Raw genomic sequence first — 16,778 nt, forward strand, 5'->3', positions numbered from 1 at the left:
TTTTTACTCTGTTTCCTTATTCCAGGAGAAGAGCAACTGTGTGTCATCTGCATAGGAGATCACTTTTGCTCCTAGTTTTTCTGCTAATTGGATTAGTGGGGTAAGATAAATATTATAAAGAGTAGGGCTCAATGCAGAACCCTGAGGGAACCCTGTATCCACTTTTGAGGGACCGAGGAACAGGGGGAAACTAGATTTGTTAGCTTCTGTTTTCCAAGAAGGATTTTAACCAACTCCAGGTTAGCCCTGTCACTCCTATCTCCTGAAAACAATCTAGGAGAAGGGCATGCAGGACCGAGTTGAATGCTGCAGACAGATTGCAGACAGATCCAATAATACTAGTGCTGCTATACCCCCTGGGTCCAGGGTACCCCTAATAAATTCTGCTACCTCTACTAGAGGTGTTTCAGTGCTGTGTTGGGCCCTAAAGCTTTATTGACTCGAGTGGAGAAGCTCATTGATCTCCACATACTTAGGCAGTTGTCAATTTACCTGCTTCTCAAGTACCTTAGAAAAAGCTGTCAGTAGGGAAATGGGCCTGTAATTAGATGGGGCAGCTGGATCTGCTGTAGGGTTTTTTTAACCGGGTAGAATCATTGCCTGTTTGTAAACTCTAGGAACCGTGGCTGTTTCAAGGGATAAATTAAGAATCTTATTGACCAGTGGATTGCTAACCTTTGCCCGAGCTGCTAGCAGTGTACGGGGGCAGGGGTTGGTCGGAGATCCTGATTTTAACGTTTTGAGAGTCGTAAGAGAATTCTCCAAAGAGATGGCTGCGAGGGAGTTTAGGATCCTACTTCAATAGCCGGTGTTCTGCCAACTCCTAGGTTTACCTGAATACATTGGACCTTGGATGCAAAAAAACAGTCAGTTCTTCACGCCATTTGTCAGAGGCCTCCTTGGAGTGAGTCCAGGCCGATGTGGTCATACAACTCCTAACTATCGTAAACATCTCTTTTTAATTATTTCCTGATTTTCCAATGCCCATGGCCAACCCTTACTATTGACAGACACTCTGTACTTTTGATAGGGATAAAATGACAGAGATACGCAGGACTGTGGGTAAACTGAGAGCCTGCTTTTTGTATTCCTACTTGGACACTGCTGGGCTTTAAAAGCACAATCAAAACAGTACAGAGGCTAGAACGAATTCAGCGCAAGCGGCCTACGCAGGAAAAGTTCACAAATGACGTGGCAGCCTACTGACATCTATGTAATGGCTTGAGTACAACAACACCACTCAAAGGGTGCCACTGAGCTGAATGAAATGTACAGGTGATTCAGCTGAATGTTTCTGGAACACGTCATAGATGGGTCTTGGTAACTCATGCAATTCAAGTGGCATGGCGGGGACTTTTGCACAGCGAACTATTGTTCACTCCTCAACTCTAAGCATTTGCAGACCAAGTAGAGGATTCCTTTGATCTGTAGGGAAGCAGGCTGTGTAAACCTTGGCGAGTGGTATGTGGGTGGATGAAATTGTTAGATGTGGCAGGCACTTACATGCCCTGCAGGCTTTATAGTCACGGTACGTAAGAGAAAAATGTCTGTACCACTTCCGTTGCTAAGGCATGGATGAAAAACCCGAAGGAAAAAACACGAGTTACTCTACGAAGTTTGCTGTAAAAATGTTACATACTGTTTTTGGGAAAGGGTAGGGAGCGGAAGTTTTTCACGAGTTGAAAACTTAATATGCAGACTTTTGAAGTGATAATAGTTAAACAAAAGGTCTTACTTAACAATTGTTTGCCTCGGAAATTCACTACGTGTGGGTTCTTAATCTGGGTTAATTTTGCTGAAGTCTTTGACAGCAGATCAGAATTTCTGGCTCAAAACTTTTAGGACAAAGAAAAGGTGCACGTGGGAGAGAATAATGTTTCTCTCCACAGGAAGGCCAGCACTGGAGGCAGGAGAATGCTTCTGCGCTTTTGTCGATAAAAATTGCACTTTTAATTTCAACAAAAGTAAGGCAAAAGGCTTTAGATTAAAAAAAAAAAAAAGCAAATCCTTCATATAATAATAAGCGGTCGCCAAGATTTACAAAAATGCCCCCCTTCCTAGCCAAACTCGTTAGTAATCCCACTCCGGATGTTGGGGGGGAGGGGAGGGGGGGGGGACACTTTGCTAAATCCGGTAATTACATTTCGGGTCAGGGGTCAAACATGTCATAGAAACATTATTTGCCTGATATTTTGTGAAAAACAAAGGAGTTTATAAAATGTTATTCTTCTAAAGAATAATAATAGTTGTTTACCAATTTCAAATCTGCCCAAAACTCGTGAATATCCTCAAGGAAAAGTTATAGAACAACCGCACAAACAGGAAGAATACTTTCTGCTCTCCCAGCAGCCACCGATCTACTGTTGTTAGTATTGTATGTATGGTATTGTCCTGCCCCTGTTGTGCTCTCATCAATCACCCTTTAGCTTCACCGCCATTCTATGTAATCATTCAGCTACCTATGGTCTTGTGTACCCTGCCGTTACTATCTACAGTGCGTCAGCTAGATATAGGTATTCTGAAATGAAATAGAAATACAAAACGCAGATGTAAGTGGGCAGTTCAAAGTGCAACTGGACACACTGTGCAGGTCAAGTCCAGAGGAGGACCCATGGGGAAATTCCATTCACTGTAAACCTAGTGTGTTGGAGAAAATGTCACCAGTGGATTTGGCTCTGGTTTAGCACTAACTCTAGAAAAAAGGAGGGTTTTCATTACCGCCCAATCTTAAATCAGAGTTGTTCTCTCATGTGCACATTATCCACCTGGGTCGATCTACACTGCTCCTTCTTTCAATGCCAACCAACATTGCCCAGGCCAGGTCTCCTTGAGCTTGTGCTTACACTTCACTGTTGCTGTCAGTCCAGCTGGATATATGATTAACACCTGTAAATAGGAAGGAGACACCTGCATTGAGATCCAACAGCTTAGTAGCAACAGCCTACAATTCTATCTTCAAGTGTTGACCCCTTGCTGGGGAAATCTTTATGCACTGCATGCACACTTGTGAAATCACGTGTGAATAAATAAATAAATAAGGAAGCAGCAGCACTTTTTTGCATTAGATATTAGAGAGAAGTGTCTGGGGTAGCCCTAACACAGGGCAGACTGCAATGTAAACCCCTTACTTGCCCTGCACCTCAACTGGCGAATTTACCTAGGATGGACGGTTAGGTAATGTGTGTGCGGTTTCGTAAGTCTAGTTAGATATTCCTGGTTTCTCATGCTCAGTTGGAGATGGCACTTTCCAAGAAATGTTGTTAAAAATTTCTTACGACTTTATGTGGTCTACTATACTCTGAAATGAGACATTACGTGCCGTGTCACTTGTAGAGTTTGTGCATAGTCATAGTGAGCACTCACGCTGCGGAATCTTCAATTTAGATTTTTATTCTAAATCTATGGCAGCCTGCTCTTTAGCAGAAGGATCAATTATTCCAGCAGTAAGACACATTTCTTGCAGAGATTGGAATATGGATTCTCCAAACAAAAATACAGCCTTGTCTATGCCTTTTGAGGGGGTTAAGCTGTTTGGGAACAGACATCGAAGTGACAATGGATTATGTCAACAGACAGGGAGGGTCAAGATCTTTCTCCCTGATTTTGGTAGTGATGAAGATGGGAACATGGGCAGAGAAGTGTCGCTATCTCTATCAGCCGGCTCTACCAAGGGGAAGGGCAATGCTCACGCAGATTTACTGAGCAGGAGCATTGTAAAATCTAGGGACCTGTACTTGACTCCAGCAGTGTTTACAAGGATAGGCCACAGATTTGGGGAACATTGAATGGATCTTTTTGTTTCTCAGGAAAACAGTCAAGGAGCAATGCTTTTTGTACAATTTTTAACACCACAGGCCTGGGAGTGGATGCTTTGTCTGTTCAATGTCCTCCCCTGCTTCTCTATGATTTCCCTCCATCTGCTCTAATTCCTCGTCTGCTGTTGAAAATACAGAGTGAGACTAGGCAGATGTAAAGTAGTGATACTATTCTGACTGAGATGTTGGTTTCCTCTTCATATTTCCATGGCGTTATCCCCTCCCTGGAGGATACATCACTCTCATTTTCCTCATCCAAATCATGGGTGCATTCCTCTCCCTTGGCTGGCATTGTCGGTTTGAAGGCTGAGAGCGTTGGGTTTAAAAACAAAGGTGTTCCTTAGCACCCAGTAGTAGCTATTTAGTGGTCTAGACCCCCTTTTAAAGTTAAGGGATATTCTAGAAATTGGAAATATAGTTTTTTTCTGTTTTGTGAATTTAAGTGGGTAATTCGATTCTTGTTTAATGGTTTTAACAAGTGTTTGACAGAATACACCTTAACAACTATTTAGAGCCATTAGAGAATTTTGGGGACATATTTTTCTATAAATGAAAATCTTTGGTAGATCAACCATGAGTAATGTGGCTTCTTGGGTCAAATTCAATGGAATTTCTTTGGCAGAAAACTGCAGAGAAGGCGCATGGGCTACTCCACACACTTCTCGAAAACATTCTAGTCTTAAAGTATGGCAATAGTTGGTGAACGTTTTTAGGCAGTGTATTGAAATCAGTGATGTCTTAGGTAACTGACTGATAATTATTTAAGATATTATATTATTGTGTTTCTTTTGCCTTGACCTTGTTTTTCACAATAAAAGGGTTTTGGTGTGAGCATAATAGTCATATTTCTTGTATGGATATTAATTATTTTTCGAGCAGCAGAGCTTTTATATTTCTCACACGTAATGACTGGGATAAGGATATAGGGATAAAGCGCAGTTTACTTATCCGTAATCTTCATTATCCTTATCCCTAAAATCCTGATCACAGTCATTAGGATTATAGGCAAGTAACTGAGGCACTGCCAAGGCTAGGCCACATTCACGGGCATTATCCTGTACTAACAACATGTTCCTTTCATCCTGTTTGTAGCAGTAGTCAATTGATGAAAACTAAAGTTTTGGACGAGGCTGGTGCCAAGAGGCTGTATGCTTTCTCTTGTCATACTTTATAAAGGTACAATCTGTCTCTTGTGCGTGGGAATGCACGGGATGTGAGGCCCGGAGCGGGTTGTCTAAGGCCGCCTAAATCCAGCAGAACATAACAACTCCTTGTCGCCCTTTATCCTTAAGGCTGTGTTTATTTTGCACAAACAGGACACCCCATCCATTACATGAGATATGATTGCATGTGACAAGACTGTTTGATCTTGTGAATGGGGGAATGCAGTAGGAACTTGCCAGGAAGGTGCATGCAGCCAGCAAACAGGAATGTGAACCTCTGAGACTGCAGTGCAGATGAGGTGAAAACCAGCTTTCTCTGGTCACAGACTCATGATTCTACACACAGGTTGGCTGGGAGAAGATCAATTTATGGACAGGTTAACCATATTTCGTTCCTTTTAAAATAGGCTTTACAGCAATGCGTTTTACTCAGTGGTGAAATGCAAAATGATGGCCCCACCCTGCTGAATGTGATGAGGGGCCCCTGAGTCTCCCGTATCATACAGCTATTTGTTGGCCTTCCGCTAAAGGGGGGTCCACCGAAGAGTTGGTGGTCCTCTGAAAATTTGAGACCCCCTTGCACTGCAGGGGGTGCAGAGTCTGCGATACACCTCTAGTTTTATGTAGAATAACGTTATTAGAATAGTAGAAAATTAATATTTCTACAATGACCGATAACTTTAAAACCTTTCCAGCCTCTCACACTGGTGTATTTACCCCCATGTGCCTTAATGCTCACACCACTTATTAACATTGCTCACACCACTTTCACACTACCATGCATGAAAAGACATACAAAATAATAAAAGAGGCTATTATACAATGATTTTAAAAAAGCATAGTTTTGGAGCTTAAGGTTGTTCTGACCAGCGCTTACATCATTAGAAAAAAAACAGACAACTTTTTTTCTAGTTCTCACTTAATCCATCCGTCTACAACTGACAAAAATATCTTCTGAATACAAATACATCAGCTCAAGAGAAAAGCACATCAAATTTATGATTCCACGTTGCCTTTTGCCATTAATAATGAATCTATATTATTAAACTCCCCAACACTGATGGTGAAACTTTTGAAACTCCAGAGGAGGAAAAACTGGAGAACTACAAATTCGATTTGTTAACGTATTTGGAGTAATTGTTGCTTTAAAGGTGTAAAACAAGGAAAGGCAAACGGAACAAAAAGAAAAAGAAACTATCTAAAAAAAAAAAAGACAGAGAAAGAAAAAAATGAAAAAAGTGGACCCAAAGAATAATAAACAAAGCAACATTTCAGAAAGAGGGAGAAGAGACACACAAAGGGAAAAAAACAAAGGAAGAAGGAAAAAGAAAGACAGGGGAACAAGACTAAAGAAGAACAAGAACAAAAGAAAAAAGGAAATAAGGAAAGGAAAAGCAGAGATGAAAGAAAAAGAATGAGAGAAAGATGCCAGCAAAGAAGATGAGAATTGTAGAAAAGATCGAAAGAATTGGAAAGAAAGAACAAAAGCAAGACAACATTAAAGCAGAAAGAGAGCTAGGGAAGTTTAAAACCCTGGAGTTAGACGCACTGTCAGCTCCACTAGCTGGGGTTTGAATTAAAAGGTGATCTACTATATCCAAGTGGAGGTCTGAATAGTTTTACCTTTTGTTGAGCTCCTGTTTCTTTGTTGTGGACGAACTTGCGCCGTTTCCGCATGATGAGGCTTTACCAGACTCCCCTCACTGTAAGTTCTCAAAATCTTTTCACTTGATGTTAGTTTTCTGGGCTTGCTGGGCGAGCCATATTTCCTCGAGGCAGTCAGTTTTGATTCCGCACAAGCTGAAGACGCGGGCCTGGCCAAGCGCGAGGGCTTGGACATGTTACGGATATGCTCTCTGACAGGACTGGGAGCCTGCACTCTCTTGCAGCCCTTTCCGCAGATTTTGGGGGGTGGCCACAGACTTCAGTGAGAGCGCCCCATCGCCAGCGTGATCCTTTTCAAACCACCTTCCTGTGGTCACGGAGAGAGCTCGTCTGACTCTACGACGTAGGAATGTAGGTATGTGCTGAGGTAAAACTTGGGATGGTCCTTCTGTGGCAGCTCGTGAACCAAACAGCCAGACCAGATGCCATGCGCGTGCAAAGGTATTTCTGCTGGCATGCACAGACTAGACACTGGGCATCATTAAAGGCAGAACAAAAATTCCACTCTGCTCCATCTATTCAGGTAAAGTCTAGTAAACCGTTCACACGTTTCTCTGCTATTTCCCCGTTTGCAAGAGGAGAAAAAAGCTCATGGCATCCATGCTTTTCTTCTTCTTCTTCTTCAAAAAAAAGAAAAGGCAATTAAAATAATTTGCGTATATCAGAATTCAATTCACGTCGAGAATATTTATTTTCTTGCACTTGAGCGTGACGGCATGTGAAATGAAGGTACAAATTAAAATGTAGACTTAATTTCTGCTTTTGACAATTTGCCACATTTGATACTAACAGGTCAGCATAAAAAGGTTTCGTCACGTGAATTGCAATCAAGCATTAAAATATTGCGAATAACACCAGAAAGTGCAATAAAATATGTAATTGTATGCGCGAAACTCACGCATATTTCTTTTGAAAAACTGGAAGTCGATTTGTATAAAATACAGTTGCAATAATTTAACAGCAAGACGATATTTTTAAAACCTGTTATAGAAAATGTGACTTGCGTAGCTGTATTTTTTAGTGCTTAGTGTAACGTTTCCAATGTGCCATGCATAATGTGCCTTGGGGGTGCCCATCAACAAAAGCTGTGGTCGTGATTCACAAAGGTAAACGTACACTTTTTTGTAGGTTTACTCTTTTTCAGTATTCACAAAACTGCAATTTAATAGCAAGTTTGCGACTGCGTAGTCTACGCAGTCGAGGCGAATAACTATGCACATAAAAGCACAGGCATGTCCTCTAATCACACATGCGAAGCAAGCAAATCTGACCACCTTTAGAGTTTCCATCCTCCTTTCATCCTTCTTCTATTCATGTACCCATCCATTCTTTCGCCCTTCAATTGGTTCATTTCCATGTTCATTTCCATCTATTCACCCGTCCATCTGCCCATCCTTTGGCTTTCCAACCTCCCATCCACCCACACATCCACCCATCATACTTCCATCCATCCAGCCATTCATCCATTCAGCAATGCACCCAATAATTTATCCATGAATCCCTAAATCCATGCTTTTAGCTATCCATCTCTCACTGCCCATTCTTCTATCACTATATCCTTTCACCAGTTCACCTATTGATCCGTTCACTCTTACGAGTAGCCTTTCAACGTACCATCTTTTCACATTTTCATTCTTTCACCCTTCCATCAATTCATTCTTTTTTTATTACTCTTTTTATTGATGAAAAGCTTATACAGTGTACACACTTTACAAACATAACCTCCAAGTTTGCATCGCTGGTATGAAATCTTACCACAGGCCACGGATCATTTCAGTTTCATGACAATAATAGATTAATAGATAGACCCAAATTACAATTAATCTACCCTGAATCTTATCTTCGTCTAAGCTGCGAGGGCTCACATATGCCTCCCCTATACCCGTTCCACTTTTCCCAAATCTGCAACCATTTGTTAGGACACCCTCTAGATTCGTGCACTGTCCTCTCTGTCAACTTGCACCAATCCATGTCTTTTTCCCCATGCTGCAAGTGTTGGTGTTTCTAGCGCCTTCCACAATCTCACAATGTTCCGTTTAGCAATTATCATGGCAAGTGTCACCCATATTCTTTCTTTACTATTTAATTCTGTAGGACCCCATATATTCAGCAGGCACAACTTTATACTATAGTCAATCTTATTACCCATCACTTCCTCCATGCACTTTGTCAATTCAGACTAATACTTCTGTATACTCATACATTCCCAGAGTATATGTACGAAGGTGCCCTATTGCCAAATCCCCTCATTCATTTTGCCTCGGTTCTATAGCTTATCTTTACCAACGCCGGGCCGGCAAGGTATGTTCTGTGAAGTATTTTCAGTTGTACAAGTCCAAGCCTAGATGAGATAGCAATCTCTCTGGGAGGCGCAAGTGCTTCAAGCCATCTCATTCTCCAACCCCACTACGTCATGCTCCCATCTAGCTCTGAGCCTGAGGAGGGGGTCAGACATATTATTGATTAGTTTCTTATAAGTCAGTGAAATGGACTTCTCTGGCATATATTCGTCTAAAACCCTGTCTTCTAGGGGAGTTTCTGGTGGCGTCTCAGCCTTTGATATCACCGCTTGCAGTGCATGCTTGACCCGTAGGTATCTAAAGTACTCAGTATTTACGAGTTCGTACTCGGTATGTAGTTGGGCGAAAGTGACTACCCCTCCTGCCCTCCATAGATTTCTGACTTGGGAAATCCCAATTAAATCCCACCGGTCAAAACCCTTGGTGTGTCTTATGCTGCCCAGTCACTCCGTGTCCCAGAGTGGTGTTGGCTGTGCGACCTTACCCTCCCAGCCCAGGCTTCTCGTCACTGCCTGCCACACTTGGACAGCATGTATCGTGGGGCCTGACAGTTTCAGATTTGATGAATACAGGCCTCAGCAAGGCCTGCGAATGCAAAGGGGTTCGCCCTTCTGTGCACAAAGTCCTCAGACTACACAAAGAAATTGGCACGGAAACTGGAAATACAAAGACATAGTTTAATAAACCTTTAAAGGTGGTACTACAGCCCACACAACACTCTACAGTATTGTACAAGGTAGCACACAGAACTCAGACATGCGGTCCCCTTTTATACACAAAGAAGGGGCTCATAAGTAGGCGGTTACAACTCAAAACATGATTTACGACCATATATGGACATTTCTTGAACATGATCGACATGGGTGGAGTTAACGGTTCTTGAGACCCGCCGAATGCACATTCCAATCTACGCTAATCAGAGACAGATGTGACTCCTACTGGGCATGCGCTAGACGCACAAGGAACTATTAATAGCCTGTTGCTGGGCAAACTTCAGGGATGACAATCAGTGAGATAGGACTCTCCTCGTGGTGAGCACATGGCAATGTATGGCACACAAGATGGACGCCAGAGAACAAAAATGGAGTCTGGCCGTATATTAAGTATGAGCGGGATAACTAGAACAAAGACACAATAACATGTCTTCAGTGAGTGCTTAATTCTATCGCTGTTTTATTTACAACAGACAACCCTTTCAGCATTTGCTCAAGACATTTGGTTTCCTTGGATAATCTAAATACTCATCGTTGATATCGATGCTCATCATGTCAGCTATCTCTCTAGTTATAGTTTTCTGATGGGTAGCCTCTGCGACAGATCGTTTATTAGGCACACAAAATGAAACACATAAAGAACATATCATTGGACTACATTGAATACATACACAGGACGAAAATATTATGGCAACAATTATACAAAGTCCCGTGAGAACTTTCCAACCCCATGTAGAAATCAAGGTCCAAACCCACCCAGAGAAGGTCCAGGATCCATTTTCAACATGTATATCAGCTGCAATTTTTATGTAATTTGTTAATGGCTTTGTATACAGAAGGAGTATGATCAGGGATAAAGACACAACAGCTGCTCCCGATAATTCTACAATCCCCACCTCTATCCGCTAACATTACATCTAGAACCATTCGGTTCTGTAATGCAACAATCCTATTAATTTGCAACTCTTCAGTAAGATTTCCAAGGGCTGCAGCAGTTTGATTGGTAACAGCTTCAACTACTCTCATTAATCGTCATATCTTTCTACTGTTCAGAGCAGCTCCCACAAAGAAAAACAATCCTAGGTTGAAATCTATATACTGCTGTATACTAGTATCAGTTTGGTCGATGTCATCTACAGACAAAGTTCGCTTGTATCTATTTACAGCCACATTATTCAATAATTTCAAATCTTTATGATATGACGCAGGTGCCAGGAATACAGGTGGCAATAAAAACGATACATAACATACTCCGGACCATCCAGCTGGTAATCGATAATAGCCTTTGTTTCCACATACAAAATCGGTATTATTTAATCTCCAATAGTTTCCCGGTTTTAAGAGGCACACGTCAAGGGTGCCCCTTGTCGCCCCTCTTGTTTGCTCTCGCAATGGAGCCTTTTATTAATTCAATACTGGCCCAAGAATGTATTATTCCATTTACGCATGGCAATAACTCCCTCAAAATTACTGCTTACGCAGACGATCTTGCAATTTATACAACCGATGTACCTAAAGCCATAGCTAGGATCATTAAGGAAGATTACAATTTCGGATTGGTCTCGGGGTACAAATTAAACTTAAACAAAACGCAAATCGTTGTTAACCATAAGCTCCCAGCTCCAGTTTTGGGGGTTTGCCACACTGCAAACTACTTGGGTATTAAAATAACATCCAACTTAAAAGAAATTATGACCCTAAATTATAATACTCTATTGAAGGAGACAACAGGGACCCTTAAAAAATGGCATAAGGTTCCCTTAAATTTAATAGGACGAATCAACCTTATAAAAATGAACATTCTGCCAAAATGTTTGTATTTGTTCAGGTCCATCCTGCTATACGTCAACAACTTATTCTTTAAAAAACTGGATGGTATTCTAGGAAGCTACATCTGGGGCTACAAGAAAAATCGCAGAGCTCTGTCTCTTCTCAAATTAACAGCTAATAAAGGTGGCCTAGACTTCCCCGAATTTAAATTTTATTTTTACGCTTCTTTTCTGGGTCGGATACGCAGCCTTTTTTCTTCTAACTATTCATATTTCTATCACCAATTTATGTTAGGTGCAAATTCTGTACAATTTTTAGCTAGAAGCAACGACCCGAACTACTTTAAACGAGTAAAGGTTAAGACCGCGAAAGATGTAGTACATATATGGTATACTATTATGGCTATTAATAAAACTACTTTCTTTCACCCATATCTAAGCATATGGTATAATCCGGGTTTACCTGAGATCATTAGCGATCTGATAGTTAGAATATGGGCTAATCACGGTATAAACCACCTCTCCGATTTATACGGATCATCAGGCTTTTTAACATTTGATACCTTAAAAACACTTTATAAACTACCTGTAAATGCTCTTTTCAAATACATACAGATACGTGATTTCTTCACGAATAAAATGAAACTAAGGGAAATTTTAGACTCAGAAATATGGAGTTGCATTTACGGGGAAACAAATAGCGAACTAATTAGCTTGGGGTACAAATGTCTTTGTCTATCTAAACCTGATGACTGTGTCAAAATCGCACAGAAGTGGACTACTACTTTAGGACTGCCCATTTCTTCAAATAATATTTCCACTTTTTTTCATACCAGTAACTTTTTAACTAATTCTTCTAGCTTAAAACTTCACTCCTACAAGACTGTATGCCAGCTATACTACACGCCGCTTCACTTCTTTAAATGGTCAGGGAACAATGCACTACCCGAACGTATAAAATGCCCAAAATGCGATCTACTAGCAGCAGATATAGTACACATAATTTCTTCATGCCCTGCTCTACAAACATTATGGGATGAAATAGAAAAGGTGCTGAAACTGCATAAATAGTTTTTTGGTAAAATCTCCGCCGAGATGATACTTCTGGGAATAGAACCAAATACTGCTACTTATAAGGACCTAATGTTTATTCTAATTTCTTGTGCAAGATTGATAATTGCTAGGGCTTGGATCTCTGATAAACCACCAGTGGTAACCGAATGGTGGCTACTGGTAAATGAGATATATGATATGGAACTTTCAACTGCAAAAATTCGAGGGATTGGTTCTTTGAAGAAAGTTGATAAAATTTGGGGTAACTTGTTCCCTATTCACGATTTGTGAATAGTTCCTGATGTTTTCTTTTTTTTAATATACTATAGATCTCCTTGCCTATCTATCTTTTATTTGATTAAGTTTTCAAGGAATTCATGTACTTTAATTTTCTTCTTTATTTTACTATTGTTGTAAAATGTTTTATTTTTGAAATGTAAGTTTGCTTGGGCTGTCAATAAAAAAAGTTATAAAAAAAAATAGGTATTATGAGAGGCAAGGAAAGTACTATTATTAAGGCCATCAATATTCAATACGACAATACAATCACTGACACCTACAGGAATATGGCCCACACTCTGTACACATAAATCTGCTTGTGCTTGGGCCACTGAAATTACAAACTTCTCTTGTCCAACAGTGTCTCTAGTGTTCGTGAAGATATAAGGCGTTGATTCATTGTCCGGTGGATATTCCTCCCACTCCCATATAGTTCCATTGGCTTGTGGATAGCCTTCCTTATCTTGATGGCATTCTTTATTCAGTCTGAAAAGCAGTCTACCCACTGTGGGTTTTCTCGTAGCAAAAAGCAAGGTGTACCATGCTCTACAAGAGCCATTATGAGAGAAAGGGAGAGGTATGAACGGTGTTCCCTTTCTTTTGATGCGCCAGCATCATCCCACATATCCAACAGTCTGTAGCATTTGTAGCAACGTGGGTATGATGCAACATTTTTGATGAAAGTGTTATTCAAATACGACTGTCGATGTTTCAACTCTTGATATGGAAGTCTATAGAAAAAGTGCTCATCTGGGACTGGAGTGGAAGCAACATATAGCTCACGAGCAGGAGCTTTATCCTCTACAAACCACATAACTGTAGCGATAACTGCCACAATGATAATGAAACCTACAGAACCAAAAATCTTCTTCTTATCCATTTCGAACAAATGTACACAGTATCTTCCTGAAACTAAAGTGTTGTCAGAACTCTTACCCCTAGGTAGCCATTGTTTTCTTCACCAGCGGGCCAAGACGGGTGTCACTACACTAATGCAGGGCTGATCCCCCCATTGCCTCATCGGCTCTACGTTTCACTGACCTAGGGACCGTTCTGACAACTTCTCACACAATTGCAGATTCTTTCCTTGGTCGCAGATTATATCTTCTTGATCCAGGAATTGTCTGGTCCGGGAAGAACTCCTCAGATTCGTCAGGTACCACAGCACGGCCTCTTTCCGTAGTCAGGATATCTCGATGGTCGGTCAATACAGCAGGCTCCCCTAGGTCAGGTTGCACCTTCCGGCAATGGATGGAATGTATCCAATTCTTCCGGTTGGTGACTCGGACGGCTGTTCTTGTGGAGAGAAGAACCTGCTCGGGACCACACCACCTCGGCTCCAGACTGCTCGACCCCTCAAAGGACTTCACGAGGACGATATCACCAGGCCGGAGATTATGACCTTCTCCTGTGGAACGGTCCGGGAGTGCTTCTCGAACCTGTTGATGAATGGAAACCAAGCTATCAGTTAATTGTGCCAAATAGTCATTCATTAAAACACAAGGTACATCGTACACTGAGCTCCTTTTGGGCACCCCCCATATGTTCATGGGGCGCCCGAAAATGATCTCATAGGGTGTTAGGCCCGTCCGAGACTGCAGTACTGATCTGATAGACAATAATGCCAAAGGCAAAGCATCTGGCCAAGTCAGAGAAGTAGAAGCCTGTATTTTCGCTATTTTTAGCTTCAGCGTGCCATTGTACTTTTCCACCAAACCTGCTGATTGCGGGTGGAACACTGCATGAAACTTTTGCGTAATGCCTAGTCCTTTCAGGACATACTTAACAACGTCCGCCACAAAATGGGGCCCATTGTCACTCCACAAGAATCTACAAACACCGTAGCGAGGAAAAAATTCCTTCAACAGCACCTTAGCAGTAGTCATTGCAGTATTGTCCTTCGTAGGGTATGCTTCAATCCATTTGCAGGATGCACAAACCACAACCAGGACATACTTCAGATTATTGCAGCGTTCCAGCTGAATATAATCCATTTGCAATACTTCAAAAGGTGCAGTGGGTGTTGCAAATCCTCCTGCTGGAGTTCGTGTTCCTTTTCCTGGATTGTATTTAAGACAAATCATGCAGGTCTGTACTACTCTTTTAGCCGTGCTAGCAATTTCTGGATGCTCGCAAACTTGCGTAAGCAATTTTACAATTGCTGAAGCTCCAACATGTGCTAGCCCATGTGCCATTTGAACCATAGGTTGTACGAAGGCTGTGGGCAACTTCCAACTATCCATCTGCTTATTCCTCCAACAGCCTTCATCATCCATTTCTCTATCTTTTGACCATTGTTCTCGTTCTTTACCATTAGCGGTCTTTTGTATTTCTAACACTTTTTCCCTAGCATCTTGCCACCGCTCAGCATGTGACTTCACAACATACATTGGTGTGGAGCCAGGCTGCATCGCAGTTTCACGTGCTACTCGATCTACAAAAGCGTTTCCTTGTCCCACTTTATCTGTCACTTTCTTATGTGCGCTACATTTCACTATGGCTATCTTCTTAGGATAGGTCAATGCAGTCAAGAGATTATGTACTAATTCTCCATACATTATCTGTACTCCATGTGATGTCAGAAAGCCTCTTTCCTTCCAGAGCAGGCCGAAATCGTGCGCTACTCCGAAAGCATAGCGGCTGTCCGTGTAGATATTCACGCATAACCCTGCACTAAGCTGACAGGCTCGTGTCAACGCTATCAGTTCTGCTGCTTGTGCCGATTTCTGCGGTATGAGAGCTGTTTCCACTATTGTGTGTAACATAGTAATTGCATATGCTGCTAAGGTAGTTCCGTCTGGTAACTTCAAGCAAGACCCATCCACCCACAGCTCTCCATCCACATCTGTAAAGGGCGTATCTTGCAAGTCAATATGACCCTTTGTCTGTTCCTCAGTCACAAAGACACAGTCATGTGTCTCTTGCGCCTCAGGCTGAGTCGCTGGGAAAGGCAACAACGTGGCTGGATTCAGTGTTGCACATCTCTTCAATGTAATATGAGGGGCCAACAATGTTAGCTCGTATCCCGTCAGACCAGCACTAGTTAAATGCTGCATCTTTGTTTGATTCAAAAGGGCATCGACAGCATGGGGGGCCAACACCAACAGCTTATGAGATAACACAATCCCTTCACTCTGGCGTATTGACACAGCTGTTGCTGCAACTGAGCGAAGACAACCAGGCAATGCTCGAGCAACAGGATCAAGCATCGCCGAGATGTATGCACAAGGGCGCTTTTTATCGCCGTGCATCTGCACTAACACTGATAACGCACATCCATCTCTCTCATGTACGTACAATGTAAAGAGCTTTGTGTAATCAGGGGTGCCTAACACTGGTGCTGAACAAAGGGCCTGAAGTAATTGTTGAAAAGCATTCTCACATTCATCTGTCCAGGGAAGGGGAACTGGGGTATCCTTTGTCAAAAGGGCTAACAGTGGTTTAACTATGTTCGAAAACCCTAATATCCACTGTCTACAAAAGGAGGTGAGACCCAGAAAAGCTCGAACATCTTTCTGCGTGGAGGGTGCTGGTGTATCTAAAATGGCTTGAATACGATCTGGTGTAAGTGCGCGTCCCTCCTTAGACAAAAGGTGACCTAGGTAGGTTACCTTTGGTCTACAATATTGCAATTTCTTTTTCGATACTTTGTGATTGTGCGATGCCAGGAAGGTAAGCAAAGACAATGTACACTCCTCACATTGTTCGGGGGTGTCGGCTGCCAACAAGATATCATCAACGTATTGTATAAGCGCTACACCTTCAGGTAGAATGAAGGAATCCAATTGTCGCTTCAGCGCTTGGCTATAAATGCTGGGACTCTCAGTATAGCCTTGAGGAACTCTACAAAATCTGTACGATCTATAATCAAACCTAGCTCGATCATTCGTGTTGCCCCTTGGGCCTGAAAAACCTCCTCTACCCCTCATGAATCCCTGCCCACGCTCTTGCCGCTGTGCACGCAACAATGGTCACTCATTCGCCCAATGGCCTCTCTGCCTACAATATGCACATTGATCCC

The 16,778-nt window shown here is 42.0% G+C and overlaps 1 protein-coding gene across 4 annotated transcripts in view; it reads right to left on the reverse strand.

Annotated features, from left to right (window-relative positions):
- Window positions 1-6,912, reverse strand: part of KIAA1217 (KIAA1217 ortholog) — a 1,418,769-nt gene extending 1,411,857 nt beyond the window's left edge. The window contains exon 1 of one of the 4 annotated variants that reach the window (XM_086941665.1): window positions 6,602-6,912. In XM_086941665.1, coding sequence (XP_086797791.1) covers window positions 6,602-6,818 — 217 coding nt within the window. In that variant the 5' untranslated portion in view covers window positions 6,819-6,912. The remainder of the gene's footprint in view (window positions 1-6,601) is intronic. The other 3 variants (XM_086941664.1, XM_086941666.1, XM_086941675.1) reach the window with 3 other exon arrangements.
- Window positions 6,913-16,778: the final 9,866 nt, after the last annotated feature.

Source organism: Lissotriton vulgaris, chromosome 10 (genome assembly GCF_964263255.1).
Source record: "Lissotriton vulgaris chromosome 10, aLisVul1.2, whole genome shotgun sequence".
NCBI classification, from domain to species: domain Eukaryota; kingdom Metazoa; phylum Chordata; class Amphibia; order Caudata; family Salamandridae; genus Lissotriton; species Lissotriton vulgaris.